This window comes from Spea bombifrons, chromosome 5 (assembly GCF_027358695.1).
Source record: "Spea bombifrons isolate aSpeBom1 chromosome 5, aSpeBom1.2.pri, whole genome shotgun sequence".
Lineage (NCBI taxonomy): Eukaryota > Metazoa > Chordata > Amphibia > Anura > Pelobatidae > Spea > Spea bombifrons.
In genome coordinates, this window is record NC_071091.1 from 50,879,450 (window position 1) to 50,895,552 (window position 16,103).

General features: G+C 36.9%; 1 protein-coding gene across 1 annotated transcript in view; it reads right to left on the reverse strand.

The window, feature by feature from the left end:
• RECK (reversion inducing cysteine rich protein with kazal motifs) overlaps positions 1-16,103 on the reverse strand; it is a 46,001-nt gene that overhangs the window by 15,740 nt on the left and 14,158 nt on the right. The window contains exons 2-8 of the mRNA XM_053467616.1: positions 10,023-10,081; positions 8,328-8,402; positions 4,929-4,965; positions 2,861-2,946; positions 2,372-2,419; positions 1,217-1,250; positions 702-899 (exon numbers count right to left, since the gene is read on the reverse strand). Of these exons, the coding sequence (XP_053323591.1) occupies positions 702-899; positions 1,217-1,250; positions 2,372-2,419; positions 2,861-2,946; positions 4,929-4,965; positions 8,328-8,402; positions 10,023-10,081 (537 nt within the window). The remainder of the gene's footprint in view (positions 1-701; positions 900-1,216; positions 1,251-2,371; positions 2,420-2,860; positions 2,947-4,928; positions 4,966-8,327; positions 8,403-10,022; positions 10,082-16,103) is intronic.

Genomic DNA, 16,103 nt, shown 5'->3' on the forward strand with positions numbered 1-16,103 from the left:
GTCCCACCAGGCTAGGTACCTGATTTTCAGTGTCACATGCCTGTATATTTCCATTTTATTATGACTATAATATATGTTCCTCATCGTCACGGGAACTTGACAATAAAACGGATAGTTACTGGAAGGAAATTAATGTCAGCACCTCCAGCAAATATCATCCATTATTGTACGCCTAATGATTTCATTTAATCAGCAGACGTCAACACTGACGTACCACAGTGTAAAACTTAAATGTATTTTTCAAAGATCATACTGAGTTATATTCAAGGGGGCTGTCACTGGTTTATTGTGCATTTTCTAGAATTCTAGCTGTCTCTTGATTGGCAAAATTCAAATATTAAAGCCCCATAGTCTTGACTATAGAAAACATTATGTTTTTATGAGAACCATAATGCTTTGAGTCTAAACTCTACTCATTGATGAGACTGCTGTTATGGCTCCCAAGCAAAACATTATGGATTTCCTACTCTGAGCACCGATCAATGAACACCCACTCACTCATTAACACATTTAATGTATGGGATGATAAAGAACACCTTGTATGCATTTATGATACTGATATACCTATGTTCAAAAAAGGAATGGAAAAAAATCTAATTCAAGAGTCATAATAATAGAATAATAATAAAAGAATAATAATATAGATTTCCCGAATAGGCATAAGCCCCCCATAAATGGCATTTTTTTTCTATTCAACTTACTGTCAACAGGATTTCTCATTGGGTATGACTGCGTGTAGTTGTTCACACATTGCACTAGTGTAGGACTGATTGAGGCACAGTAATTCTCCACTGCTTTGATCTGCGAAGGGCCCGGCGATGAATCTGTACGGAAAATGGCCTGGCAGTACTCTCGGCAGTTGGTGTGCCGGCCAGCATAGCTACAGCAAACTGATCCCACTGAAAGCAGAGCAGACACAATTAGGCAACACAATGCTAATCTAGAAAATAACACATCTTCTTCAGATGGAATCACTTTCTATCAGAAGACTTCTGATGTCCCAAAAGTGTGTGTACCTTTACATGGTTACACTGATGCAATACAAAATATCAACTTCAGCTAAAGAGTCCATTATGTCAATTGTTCTCATGAAGGATAGTAATATGATCTCAGAAAGTATGTCATGCAGTGAGTTTGCCAGTTATTTTCATGTAGTCAAGAAAGCAGCAGTTACCTTTAGTTTACTTGGCATACTATATATACATTGCATACTTACTCTCATTTCTGTTAACGCAGCTGATAAGTGCAGTCTAAAACAAAACGAGCCCATTAGCAAATTAGATACAGTATGAATATATTACAACGCCGTCAAAAAAGTTAGTTAAGACTAAAAATAAAAACGTGGGTGAGATCGATTAGACATTTCCTCCACAAAGGGCTCACTGCATCATGGCACAAGTCACTAGCATAAACAATAACCCTGGGGCTAGACTGTGACTTCTAATAGCCCCTATAAATGTCAAGTACGGCAATACAGGGGTAATGTGATCGCATGCCCTGACTGCTTGCTTCAGTTGAAATATGGGCCCCAGCTCAGGAGTACCCTATATATTCAGTCAAGGCCTTAATGACCTAAAAGCACAGGGTTATATACTTTAGGATTCTGTTTTCTGAGTTGTATGGTCCACGATGCCATATGACTACGGAATAGCTTCAGGCTCACAAACTTAAGGTGAATGTCTCCCCTATCAAAAGAGGACATAGCTGGGGAGGTGTTTTGAGTGGAACTGACAACATGAAGTTTATGTCATAATGTGAGAAAAGCTGGGTAGTTGGAATCTGTGACAATTTACCATTACAGAGGTAATAGGATTGATGTAATGACCAGTTTAAAATCCAGACTTTTGCCGAAAATGAAGAATGAATGCTAAAACCAAAAACTATTTTTTTAATAATTTTTTTTTTTTCAATGACCGGTTTCTAAACCATAATGTACCTGATAATATTAAAGGCATAGATTACAATGCATTGTTGTTAGTGACCCCAATATAAAATCCATAATAGCTTTCTGAGTTTTAGCCATGGAGTTTAATAAAATAAAAAAAACTTAACAGCAATTAATTTTTAGACGGATCACTTGATCAGGCCCAAAGTGTCTGTACCAATGACAATATTTGCCATTTCAATTAATATTTCCATTGATCCACTAGATGGCAATGTAACACTACACTTTGTGTAAAAAAAAAATAAACATATATATATATATATATATATATATATATACATATATATATATATATATATATATATATATATATATATATATATATATATATATATATGAATTCCTCATGGAAATTATTTATGTTAATAAAAATTTAAAATTAATCCAATAAAATAATATGTAAAATAATAAGTTTTAATATCTTACCTCATACTGTTTCCTGCAAAATTTTGATATATCATTTGTTGAGGACGCCTAAAATAAAAACATAATACAAGTAATTAAAAATATCTGGGCTTTGGGATTCAATAATATGCATGGTGTTTCTAATGTTCTATTGAGTTATAAACATGTTCATTTATGCAACCTTTACAACATTTTTAAAGAAAATGTAATTATATCTTAGAAATGTGGACGCAAGACCAAATAATAAAGGAAAATAAATAATGTTTCTACTTAAGTAGTTTTGTTCTCCTTATCTTCGTGTTTTCTGTTGTGGATTTTAGAATAAAATCTTTTCAATATTGGATGTATTTATATTTTAGATTCAATTAATTTGCTCTTTTGTAAGTTAAAACGGAACCTGCAGTACATTCTTGAATACAGCTCTATACCTTATGTATGTTCTATAGGAATACATCTATTACTCTGATCCCTGCTATTGAGTAAGGTAGATCAATGGTATGGGATTCTCACCTGTTTACAAGCACGACGGCATTCCATTGCTATTGCTAGCTCACAGCATCCAAGGCCAACCCACCCATCTGATTTCTTACTGGCACCTTTAGAGTAAAATTGGCAAAACAATTATGGGTAGTTACCAAATCAGATGGACACGTTAAACTGATTCTACTATACCTATTAATACTATACATAGTAAAAGACAGTTGTGACAATCCTTATCCAACATATATATATAAAAAAATATTATTATATATGTTATAGACTAAATCTAAAAAGGTGCTGTACAGTTGCATTAGATGCATTAAAGTAATGTTTTCAAATCCAAGTGAAATATCCGTAATTGGCTTTTTATTAAAAAAAAAAAAAAAAAGCATATGCATAAAACAAATCTAGCAAACACGTTTCAGTAATTAATATTATGTGTCATAGAGGAAGATATTATGACCCATCTTGAAAATATGTCCAACAATTACCATTAACAAAGTTGAATTAAATGTGTTAATTACTTAGGCATTAGACATTTAAAATGCGTACTCTCCTTCAAGCAAATAGCCAGAGTAGGTTTTTTTTGCTGTATTGGTATGGCTTAAGCATTGGACCTCAACATTCTCTATTAATGAATACGTTCACGGATGCACTCCACAATATATTTGATCCTTTATTTGTTATAAATGAGGCAGCTCCAAATCCGACCTGAAGCAATGAATTAATATATACAAAACAACACACCTAACAAGTAAATGCCATTTACAAATCTGTAGCTTATTGTTCCAACATGTGATAGTTTTCAGCACACAAAAGGTCTATTTTGCATGATGGTGGTAAGAAGACAGACATAAATCTAATATAATGATTAGCTGGTACCTCTGATGACACATATTTAATTATCCCCAAATCATTCTTATTTGACTTATTATGGTATAAGGATACCATCAGGCAAATCAAATACTGTACTTAAACATTGGCATATCTTGCTACAGGAATCTAAATCGATCACGCTGGTTTCTGCATCACCACAATTAACATTTCACAGAATGCCAAATATACCAGTATTAGATTATAATCCATCTTTTAACAGCTCTCCAAGAGGGCATTGCACCCAATGTCATACTCGCCCAGCTAAATGGATGAATCACCTTTATACTGGAGACTATATATAAATCAATTTATAACTTGGTCTTCAGAATTTGTTGCGTATATACATTTTTGTCCTTGCAGATAAGAAAAACTTAACCCCAGTGCTATGCATTATCAAGGGGTATGGCATGGATCTCCTTCTACTTAACAATTTTTGGCATAGAGGCAATACCCCTGTCACAGAGAGGCAATGACAGAAAACAGAAGCATTTTGGATTATAGAACTTGGGCCTTTAAATCAAGCAGGGGTTAATACGGAACTGTATTGGTCAGCGTGCCTAGGATTGGTCTCTTGTTTTATTTTTTTTCCATTGGTTTCATTGTATTGGTATATAATGCTGGTTGCTGGATGGTTGCCGCATGTTGCTGCCAGCCTTGAAAATGGCGTACGGTCGCCAAAACTCCACGATACGTAAACCTCACACTTTTTTTCAAGAAACAATGGCTTGCTATGGATTGCAAGAAGTTTATTTGAGGTAATATTTTTTTTTTGTGAAAGCCATGTAAGGATAATAAGTTACAGATTCGGATGCGAATCCTTCAAGAACCACAGGTTATTATGGCTCTCAGACACTATCAGCATTTGCTTGTCAGGTGCGTGGTTTTGTATAATGAATAGCTATTAAAGCGATACATATGTCATTAAAGAAGCGCTATAGAATTTGATACATTTTATTTTTATTATCACAAAAGGACACTCGGGGATCATGATTTTGTTAGTGGCTTGCTGTGTTCTAACAGTTGCATGGCTTACAGAGGAAGCATTCACATTGTGTTATATCACTGTGTAAGTGGTTAAATGGATGTCTGTGCTAGCCAGAATAACAAAAAGGTAGGAAAACAGTTAGTTTGTTTTTTTGTTTGACATCGTGTATAAATTGAAAATTGCAGCTATTAGAGCCTGGGAGGATATCGTGGAAGATTGCTGTAATCATCACCTTACCTGGCAGCGAGGAATTTATGCAGGTCCACATTTCTGTCTGGAAAAAAATAACGCAGAAGACATTTTAGTTTTAAATTGATATGTTTTTGGTCAAAATATATATCGGCAACATTCAAAACAAAGACCACTGGAGCTAAACGTACAAAACAAACAAAAAAGAAAGTTGAAATCCGCATCTTGTGTTTACTTTGTCTAATATCAAACTAGGATGATCTGAAACATTTAACTATAACAAAATGTGCAAAAATAGAAGAAATTGTGAAGAGGCAAATACTTGTCCACGGCACTTTCTCTATGGAATTTTCTAGTCCACCTGATTGTGGGCCATCAGTCATCACCGCACAGACTTGTGTTTACAGAAATGCTTAATTATATTATTTTGCTAATAGCTAAAATATCCTTCAATGCAGTTAATACCGTAACAGCTTACCTCTATCTGAGCAGACACTACTTTGAATGCATCAACATTTGTGCAGTTCATTATTAATAGACAGTAAATATAAACGTTCATGAATCTCTATGATATCAAACAAACCCTTTACAACAACTTTTTTTTATGTCATACCTTAAGAAGGTATAGATGGCCGTGGAGCTAACCCTACTAAAAACCACCCTGTGCCCACCCACTAGTGTAAAACTATAGCAGACCGAACAATATTCAACCTCAACATAATGTTTTAATTATATCAGGAATGATATTCTGGATCCCAGCGTATCACAGTCCATAAACAGAAAACGGATCCAAAAATAATCTATTACTACATCTTACAAGTTAAATACTATAGCAGCAAGTCGACGGCAGGGCACTCGTGTTATTAATATCCTGTGGTTAGATGCAACATGAGATGAAAGAAGAAATAGTATCTCCAAAGTGTGAATCTACATCTACAAAGTTTGAAGAACTTTTCTTGTTGTTCTGAATCAGATGTAACTAAAGGTTTGCACAATACAAATATATCTATACGTACTTTGCACCCTATTTCGCAATGTTGTTTCTAGGCTTTGATGTGGCGGGTTGAAAAAATGTTGGAAATTACAAATGACTGTGCATCAGTCAGGAATGCCATGTGTTATAAACATTGGAAATAAACATAGGAAATTCCTTGTGGCGGCAGTAAGACATATCAGTGGAAATGATACATAGTCTTGTGATTTTGAAGTCTGAACTCGGCTGTCCTCAGAGCACTGCTAACAGAAAAAAAAAGTATGTAAAGCTTTGTTTTACGGACAGATTTCAATAAGATGATGGGGACAGTAGATCTGCACAGCATTATGAATATATTTAAGGATAAGTGGTCCTTAACTATAATTGTTTTCAGGCTGTCATGTCACAAGCACGGGTAGATCCATCCTGCGCATGTCTTCCAGGCCTATGCTGATCAAAGGCCCCCTGTGCGCCTGCTATGACATTTTCTGCTCTGTTTTAACCTTTTTTTCCCCATCTCCACTTAGAATTCTAATGATATTACAATATCAGCCTGTACAGAACACTTACCTTGCCTTGAACACTTTATTATTATTCAAGTACAGACAGGGCCGGCCTTTGGGGTGTGCGACCTGTGCGACCGCACAGGCTGCCACACTCCAGGGGGCGCCGCCGCGGGGTCCGCCGCCGCCGCGGGGTCCGCTGCCGCCAGTAGCGTACCTAGCGGGGGGGGGGCGGTCCGCACCGGGTGCCGCTCATCAGGGGGGCACCCGGCACCCCTCCAGAGACGGACAGCAATGTCCGCCGCTGGAGGAGCAGGCTCGCAAGGGAGCGGTATCGGAGGTCTTTAACAGACCTCCGGCTCCCTTGAGTGATTTTAAGCCGGTTCAAGGATCTCCCTTGAACCCGGCTTAAAATCGCTCAAGGGAGCCGGAGGTCTGTTAAAGACCTCCGATATCGCTCCCTTGTGATCCGCGCGGCAACAGCTGCTGTGCGCCGGGGTTTGTTGTGAGATCCCGGCGCACAACACTGAAGCCGCGCCCACCGCTGTCCGTGCCCTCTGACCCGGAAGAAGACAGAGAGGACAGAAGAACTGAAGAAGAGGAGCGAAGAGGAGGAAAAGAAGCTGTAAGGAGAAAAGAGGAAAGGTAGGAAAGCATTCAGTAAGAGTGGATTGGTATCTGTGGATTAGTATGTGTGGATTGGTGTATATGTGTGGATTGGTGTATATGTGTGGATTGGTATATATGTGTGTGGATTGGTATATATGTGTGGATTGGTATATATGTGTGAATTGGTATATATGTGTGGATTTGTATATGTGTGGATTAGTGTACGTGTGGATTAGTATGTGTGGATTGGTATGTGTGTGGATTGGTATATATGTGTGGATTGGTATATATGTGTGGATTGGTATACGTGTGGGTTGGTATACGTGTGGATTGGTATGTGTGTGGATTGGTATACGTGTGGATTGGTATACGTGTGGATTGGTATATGTGTGTGGATTGGTATACGTGTGGATTGGTATATATGTGTGGATTGGTGTATGTGTGGATTGGTATATGTGTGGATTAGTATATGTGTGGATTGGTAAGTGTGTGAGAGTGATGGGTGTTATGCTGTACTATTTCCAATGTCTTTTTCATGTTCTAATTATGCTCTAAAAGTACATCATAACTCCCATCACTCTATACTGTTCCATACAGTGGCAGGGCTGGGAGGCAGAGGTCTTGCACCCCCACCGCAGGACTCCTGAAAGGTAAGTGAACTTCAAAGAGGGAAAGGGTAGATAGTTTGGAGGGGTAGATAGGGAGAAGGGAGTGAGGCAGGGGAAAGGGGGTAGATAGGGAGAAGGGAGTGAGAAGGGGTAGATAGGGCAGAAGGGAGTGAGAAGGGGTAGATAGGGTAATCATACTCCTATCATGCCAAGTCTGCGAGTACATCCTGGAATCTGGGCATGCCTGGGCATGATAGGAATGTGATTGCTGTTAATCATATATATATATATATATATATATATATATATATATATATATATAATATTGTTATTTAATTGTTTTGTCCTATTTTGGTGTGTTACTTACTTTAAATAAAAGTGTTAGATTTCTTTATGGTGTGGGGGGGTCATATTCGGTTTTGGCCAGGTAAATGCTGCACTTTCGGTTTCAGTCCAGAATTCGTTTCGCTGCATCCCTACTACTAAGCCAGACAATGAAGTGGTAGGCCTACACCACATCAATGTTTGGCGTAGTATATAGTGATTGGGGTTTTGTTACAAGTTTTTATTCCTTTCTTTTTTTGGGATGGGGGGGCACCAGAGGAGTAGTCCGCACAGGGCGCCAGAACACCTAAGGCCGGCTCTGAGTACAGATGTCTGTGTCGTGAACAACTTAGAGATAATCCCATAAAGCAAACATTGAACGTAATGATCCGCAATGATTTTTATTTGATGAATTAAATAATAACATTACCATAGATAGTGGACAGTAATCTGGTGCTCTCTGCAGCAGGTGTTTCAGCCGAGATTCACTTTTTGAAGTCAAAATCTACATGGAAGAATAAAAAACAGAAAAACAAGAATATCTCTTAGATAACAGAAGACGGAAGTCTTACATTTGTAAAATACCAAAAGAAAAAAAATAGAGGCAACGGTTTAAGTTTGGGGCTGTTACTATGGAAACAAATGGAATAACCTTGCTGACTGCTCCATATTTAGCATTTTACTTTATTTTCATATAAAATGGCTAAAAAAGGCGATAGCAGCTAGTAGAATGTTACTAATGTTCTACTTATCTATCTACCCATCTATATAGTATATATATCAATCTATCTATATATAGTTAGACATGAACAATTTATTTATTATCAAAGTGCTAAGCAACACAAAAAAGCCTCCATTAGAGTTTTGTTTTTATTTTAATATATATATATATATTATTTATTAAAAGATTTAGGTTAGTATGACTGAAGAAGAAAGACAAATATATAAAAAAATGTAAATATGAATATACTTTCAGAGCACTTATTTGAAAATTTAGTATGAAAGAGAGTTACCTGCATCAGTAATCATGCTTTAAAATGCTTAAGGTGTTTTGACACTGTACATCCCCAGAGAGGGGTCGTTTATTTGGATTTTGTGTGCATATGCTCCATGTGTATGGTTCCCTATGTGGAACAATTAGAGTGGAAGACTGGCCAGCGCCCCCTCCTATTAGAGCAGACCTGAAATCTATGCTGGCTTTTGAAGTTCCAGTTAAAGAGAACAGAACCTGGTTTAGCTGGGTGTGGCAGAAAGGTTAAAGTTTTTGTCATACTAGTCGAGATACTAAGAGTTTTTTTAAGTTCTGTTGAGTTCTCTCTGTTGACAGCCTAACAGTGGGAGACGTTAATGGCTCCTTTTTTGGAGAAAGAGATTGTTGCTGTGATAGACCGCTGAAGCATCATAAACCAGGTTCAGGCTTCAGTAATTCATATCATAAGAAATGTAAATATATTATGGCTCCATGTCTTAATATGTTTTTCCTACAGTTTGTAGCAGGGCAGCTTCCCACAAGAAACTCTCCAGGCCACTAATGTAATTATACTCAAACCCGGGAAAATTGACTACCCCGTGTTCTGATTACTGTTTTCTTTTAAATACAGATGTGTTTTGTTGCCACTGCAAATTGGTAATGACCAGGTTGGCATTGCACAGGGTAGGCAGCCATCTGACAACACTTACCAATTTAATTATATTTCTTGCCTTTAGCGTCTTTGATCGCCTCAGCTGATCTTAGCATGTATTGGTTTTCCCAGTTTATCATTGCAATTGCATGCTTATACTAGAATCCCATTAACAAAATTCTAAATTTGGGTTTCCTATTTGACCCAATTAGTATTTGAAATTGAATCACATAGGCAGGTCCCCTCTCACCATTGCTTTTCATGTTGGATTCAGAACCTTTAGCCATTACACTTTATATGTTTTCCACATACAAAAAAAGACAGGATAACCTTACTTATTTGGGTATATAATTTTGTTTTGAAAACCCCCAGTTTATACCAGTCGTTATATCCCCATTGTACGGTATAGTGGAAATGTGCATGCTACATAAAGAACTAATGAAAAAATAATATTTCTAATATTATTGATATTATTGTAATTCACAAAGATAGTCAGTGCTTACCTGCTCACACACATCACGGCACATAGAATTATCCTTTGCATGGTAACAGCATGAAGTATCTATGAAACCGGAAAAAAACTTAAAATGTAAATTTGCACTAAACTACGGTATATAATCTGGATTCTAACCAAGGTTACATATATATTCTTCATTGTAACAATAATTACTTGGCATTAATAGAACCACATTGATGTACTTAGATTTAAATACAAAGAATGTGTTACTAACTGAACAGTTTGAAGCACTGCAGAAATGCAAGATGGTAGATGATGATAAGAAACAGACAGTGTTAAAATAAATTTAATACCATGACAGAGGTATCGACATTGTCCCTCTTTAGTGTTATTTTTAATCAACATTTTGCTCTATAAGCCTTGGGGACTCAGACTGTGGACCAGTAAAAGAGATTTCAACAGAAGCACTGTGAGACTCGATATTTGTTTTGTAAGGAAAATGTGTGTGTGGTCAGTGGGAAAAGATGGGATTATTGGGGGTTAGGCATAAAGAGTAAATCTGGTATAACATAATACAACTGGTCCAATCAGCAGAAACTGCGTAGTTGCTATGGTCATTTTATCACTGGTATCACTTTGCACCAGAATTTTTTTTTATATACAGTACATTATCATAATGAATTGTAACTAAAACTTGGAGCTATCAATATCATAATTTCTACTTTTGCTAATGCTAAAGTGATGATTATTGAGTCCTTACACTAAATAAAGGTCTGCAATCAATACAGTTTTCATTGTTGACTTCTCTGGAATGAGCTGCTTTCAATGTCCGTATTAAAAAATGCAGCTGTTTTTACGTATGTACTTATCTATGTGCATGTACAGTCATGTGAAAAAACAACAATTTTTTTCTACACCCTCCTTGAATTCTATGGTTTTACATAGCAGGACATAACAATCACCTGTTCCTTAGCAGGTCTAACAATTAGGTAAATACAGCCTCAGATGAACAACAAACATGTTCATATTACACTGTGTAATGATTTATTTAACAAAAATAAAGCCAAAATGGGGAAGCCATGTGTTAAAAACTAAGTACACATTATGATTTAATAGCTTGTAGAACCACATTTAGCAGCAATAACTTGAAGTAATCATTTTTTGTATGACTTTATCACTCTCTCACATCATTGGAATTTGGAGGAATTTTGACCCACTCTTCTTTGCAATGTTGTTTCAGTTCATTAAAGTTTGTGAGGATTTGTTTATACACAAGGTCCCACCACAGCATTTCAATCGGGTTGAGGTCTGGACTTTGACTGGGCCAACAACTTGATTCTTTTCTTTTTCAGCCATTCTGTTGTAGATTTGCTGGTGTGCTTGGGATCATTGTCCTGTTGTATGACCCAATTTCGGCCAAGCTTTAGATGGCCCCCGCATTTGACTCTAAAATTATTTGGTATACAGAGTTCATGGTTGACTCAATGACTGCAAGGTTCCCAGGCCCTTTAGCTGCAAAACAAGCCCAAATCATCACCCCTCCACCATGGTGTTTGACAGTTGGTAGGAGGTGTGTCTGAAGATATTCTTGCAACAAAGAGATCGGCATCAGGGACCATGTCTGGCCCCTCCCTGGGGCGGCAACATCCGCAATACACTTCAATGGTGTCGCTGAAATGCCTCGATCACGAGGCATTCAGCGACACCGAACACTCACCCCTGGACGCCCGGAGAAAAAATAGTAAAAAAAAAAATATGGAAACAATAAATAAAAAAGTGGTAACATTTAAAAATAATTATGCATCAGAGGAACCATCCAGTTCCACCAAAATGTAAAAAAAGCCCAAAAAGAATAAAATAAAGTTTAATATTATGAGCAAGTGCTAAAATTAGCGCTGTATCTTCCCAAAAATCTTGACATGGAAAGAGTTAAAGTAAAAGTATTTCAAATACCGAAGGGGTGTCTAATTTTAAAAAAATGAATTGTTTGATGGGGTATAGATAGGGCATAGGCACAGACTGACCAAAATGGGGGGGGGAGCCCACTTCCCAAATGTAGCCTTTTAACCCCAAACTGTACTTGGGAGATGTTGCTGAGCACACATTGGGGGTGTTGTTTGATAGTGATGTATATTAGAAATACCTTGGGGTGTCTAGTTTTCAAAAATATATGGTTCGATGGGGTAAATTGAATTAGCTGGCTTCAAAGATGGCCCTATTAGGACATGGGGGCAGTAGGACCAGATGAAAAAGTTCCAAGTTAAAAAATGCGCACTTCCTAAATGTGGCGTTTTACCTCCCTAACAACCCGACAAACCCATGCATGGGTGGTATCACTGTACTTGGGAGATGTTGCTGAACACACATTGGGGTGTTGTTTGATGTATACCTGGAGCTATAAATTTATACCCAAAGTACAATTTGTGTGAAAAAAACACCACAAATACTACCACAAACTTTGGCAAAGGCTGGTGGTAGAATCTCATGCATGGAACAAGTTAAAATACTAGCATTTGAAATACTTTGGGGTTACTAGTTTCAAAAATATATGGTAAACTGCATTGGCCAGCTTCAAAGATACCCGAAATAGCACATGGGGCAGAACGACCAGATTTGGAAAAAAATGGTTTTAAAATAGCAAAACGCTACTTGTACTTATTGCCAAATAACTTGCAGAAACAAACCAACATAAAAACATTGGGTATTTCTAAACTCAGGACAAATAGTAGAATCTAGTTAGCAGGTTTTTTCATTAGCTTTTTTGGATGAGTAAAATATTTTTTCGGGTAAAAGTCAGAATTTTTTTTTTTTTTCAATTTTCCATCATATTTTATTATTTTTTTATGGGAAATTAGATAATATGATCAAAAATGGTGTCTGAAGAAAGTCCTTCTTGTCCTGAAAAAAACAATTCATAACTTGTATGGGTACCCTAAATGAGTGAGGAGAAACACGAGCACCGCAAAAGGGTCCCAAAGGGTACAAACGGTAAAAAACAGCCTGGTCCTTAAGGGGTTAAATGAGAAAATGTATTTCTTAAAAGGGAAATTCAAAGGATATTGTTCAGATACAATCTTAAATAAGTAACTTTTTTTTTTCTTTGAAGACGTCAAATTTGCCCTTGACATTTTATTTTCTACAGCAAAGTGTAACATTAACAAAAGTCCTTGTAGAAGTGTATGCCATTCAGTGTAACACAATAAAGAATCCCTACTAAACTCTAGTGTTACGCACACAGTGATCTTCTCAGGAGTGTTAATACTGGAACATCAGCCATGCACATAAATGAGCTTATTTTACTTTCTTGGATTGGCAGTTTCATCTAAATGGGCCACAATTTCAAAAGACATAAGCAAAGCCTGAAAAATGCTTCTGGAGAGGAAAACAAAAAAGTTTCATTCCTTCTGGCCCTTTGAGTGTCATATAAAAAACCTTCAAAAGGTTCCAGCATCCACAGAAGTTGTGAAAGGCTTTACCAGTGTCATCACAAGAATAAATCCACATTTCGAATTCAGAGAGAGACATTTTTGGAGGACATCCATTAGCAGTTATTGGTATGTTTGTTCTTTTACTCAAATACAGATCTTGATCTGTTCTGCCAGATCTGCTATTGTAATACATTCCTCTTTTTCAAAACATCTTCTTGGCCATGGAAATGAAAAATACTAAAAATCAAGACATTAAATTTTTTAAAAAATATGTACAAATTCTGTTCCTTTACCTTTACTACAGAGACATTATAGATGTTGCCACAGTTGCTGAAACTGCTGCTGTGTACACATTGTGGTGACATCTAAAAGGATATCATACAGGTGTCCGGGGGAGTTACCAGGGCTGAAGCACCAAATTTCAACTTCATAGCCCCAAATGGAGACTATGGGGTTAAAGTACACATGAGTCTCCATTCTGGGCTATGGGTTATATATCTCTTTCTAACTGGCCCCATACAAAGCGTGCGTGCGCGTGGTATGAAGTCATATCCCAGCACTCAGCCTCAGTGGCCCAGTGGTTTGCCCTGAGAGCCTCTCACTCTCCGCTTCAGCTGTCAACCTCTCAGTTTTATGCCATGTACCATTTTCCATGAGTTCAGTTACACAGGACACACATAATATACCATATTTAACAGTAATACTCTGTTAACTACTATAGCTATGTTTTAGTCAGTCTCCCTTATACCTGCCTTGTCCCTTTATAATCCATCATTAATGCTGCTACCAGACTCCTCTACTTACTTCTCTCCCCCATCAATCTCCTCACTGTTTGCCTGTGCGCTTTAGGATTCAATTCAAAATCCTTACTCTCACTTATAAGGCTCTTCATGGTGGTTCCCCTACTTATCTCCTCACTTATCTTCAAGCATACCCCTACTTGGTCTCTCCGCTCATCTTATGATCTTAATCGGTCCTCAGCTCTAATTTATAATACTCATACATACATACATACATGATTTCCCAAGGGCAGCCACATTCTCTGTAATGTCCTTTCTCGGCTTATGTGACTCTCACTTTTGTTGTCTGTCACAAATCCTTCTGACTAGTCTAATGCAGTGCTAATAATGTTCTAAAAAATAATTTTAAGATGTTTGCTTTAATATTTTCTCTCTATCAAGTGGTCTAGCAAATAGAGGTCAGATTAAAGGTTTATCTTCCCAATGATTGCAAGGGGATAATAGTGCATTGTTAAGTATTGTGTCCTTTTGTGTTGGTTATTTCTATATATATATACAGATTTACAGACACATTTTCCTTTCCAAGCTTGAACACAATTTCTCTAAGCAAATTATCAACACTTTTAGGCAGCCACTTGTTTATCCCTCAGAATCTCAAAATATTTTTGAGCCCATACTTTGATAGCCCATCACAAAGACAGATTTGCCAACTGTTCTAGTAAGACCTTATTTTGATGATATCCTAAAATGAGTCATATATATTCAAGCAGATTTCAATTTACTGACATACTAGTACGAAAAGCACCAATTGGGAAACCAACAAGTAGTCTGTTCAAATTCATGAAGACTACATCTGATACCAAATATGTAGAATTCTACACAACTGTGTTTTCCTGAGAATCAGCCTGGAATGGAAATAATCCTCAAACTCTGGGTCACATCAAGAAGTATAATCTTGTGTACTTTTGGGGTGCACTTCGAGTCATTTGGTATCTGAGAAAATGAAACCTCTTACTTGTAGTTAGCAAGTACCAATCAACAAACAGTGCCTATTAAATGCTGGAATTCCTTCTGTAGCTAAAGTGGTCTTATGTCAGTTACATGATTTATTTGTGTTTATTCACTAAAGTGAGAGTTGTGGTGTCAACTTCCCTATTTCACTATTCATTAGACAAACCCAACACATGCCAATTTCTCCAAAAAAAGAAAGGACGAGTTAGCCATGTATAATTTAATGGATGAGTAGACTATACAGGTCCCGCCAGGCTCTTCCTGTAGCAAAAGATCAATAGGATGGGCCCTTCATTATGTATTGTGATACCGCAACTCTCCTTTTAGTGGATAGACCCCTCTGTCTGTACTTGACAAATTTTAAAGGGGGTACGGAGCTGGGCACTACCAATGGATTCATGAAGTCTAACTAAGAACAGGAACAAAATTTCTATCACTATATTTTTATATTTCATATCTTTTCAAAAATATAAATTACCTATTTTGCCATCAACTGTATTGAAAAACTGCTTACAAACTGACCTTGATGTCTGTTTTTCTGGTGCTATCATCTGTCTCAATTATAAAGAATTATTCTTCAAAACGTATTATATCCGTATATACATATTGTAGACAAATAGTTAAAAACATTATACTACTGTAACTACATAATCCCAGAATGTGTTCCAAATCTGGCGCAAAGCCTTTTTAGTTCAATTATAGAATTTTAGCCCATTATTTTGTGTTATCCTTAGCGAGCTGACGTTAGTAACCTGCAATTTTCACTGTAATTGCTTTGTTTGTCCAAGTATACTTCTATACATGATTTATCTATGTTATGATCTGGCAACAAAGGAATACATAGCTGTAGAACAACACATTTTTATCATTATAATGAAATATATTATAGGCACTTTTTAAGTTTATGGCTAAATGTACAGAGATGAACTTCATCAGAACTGCCGGTAA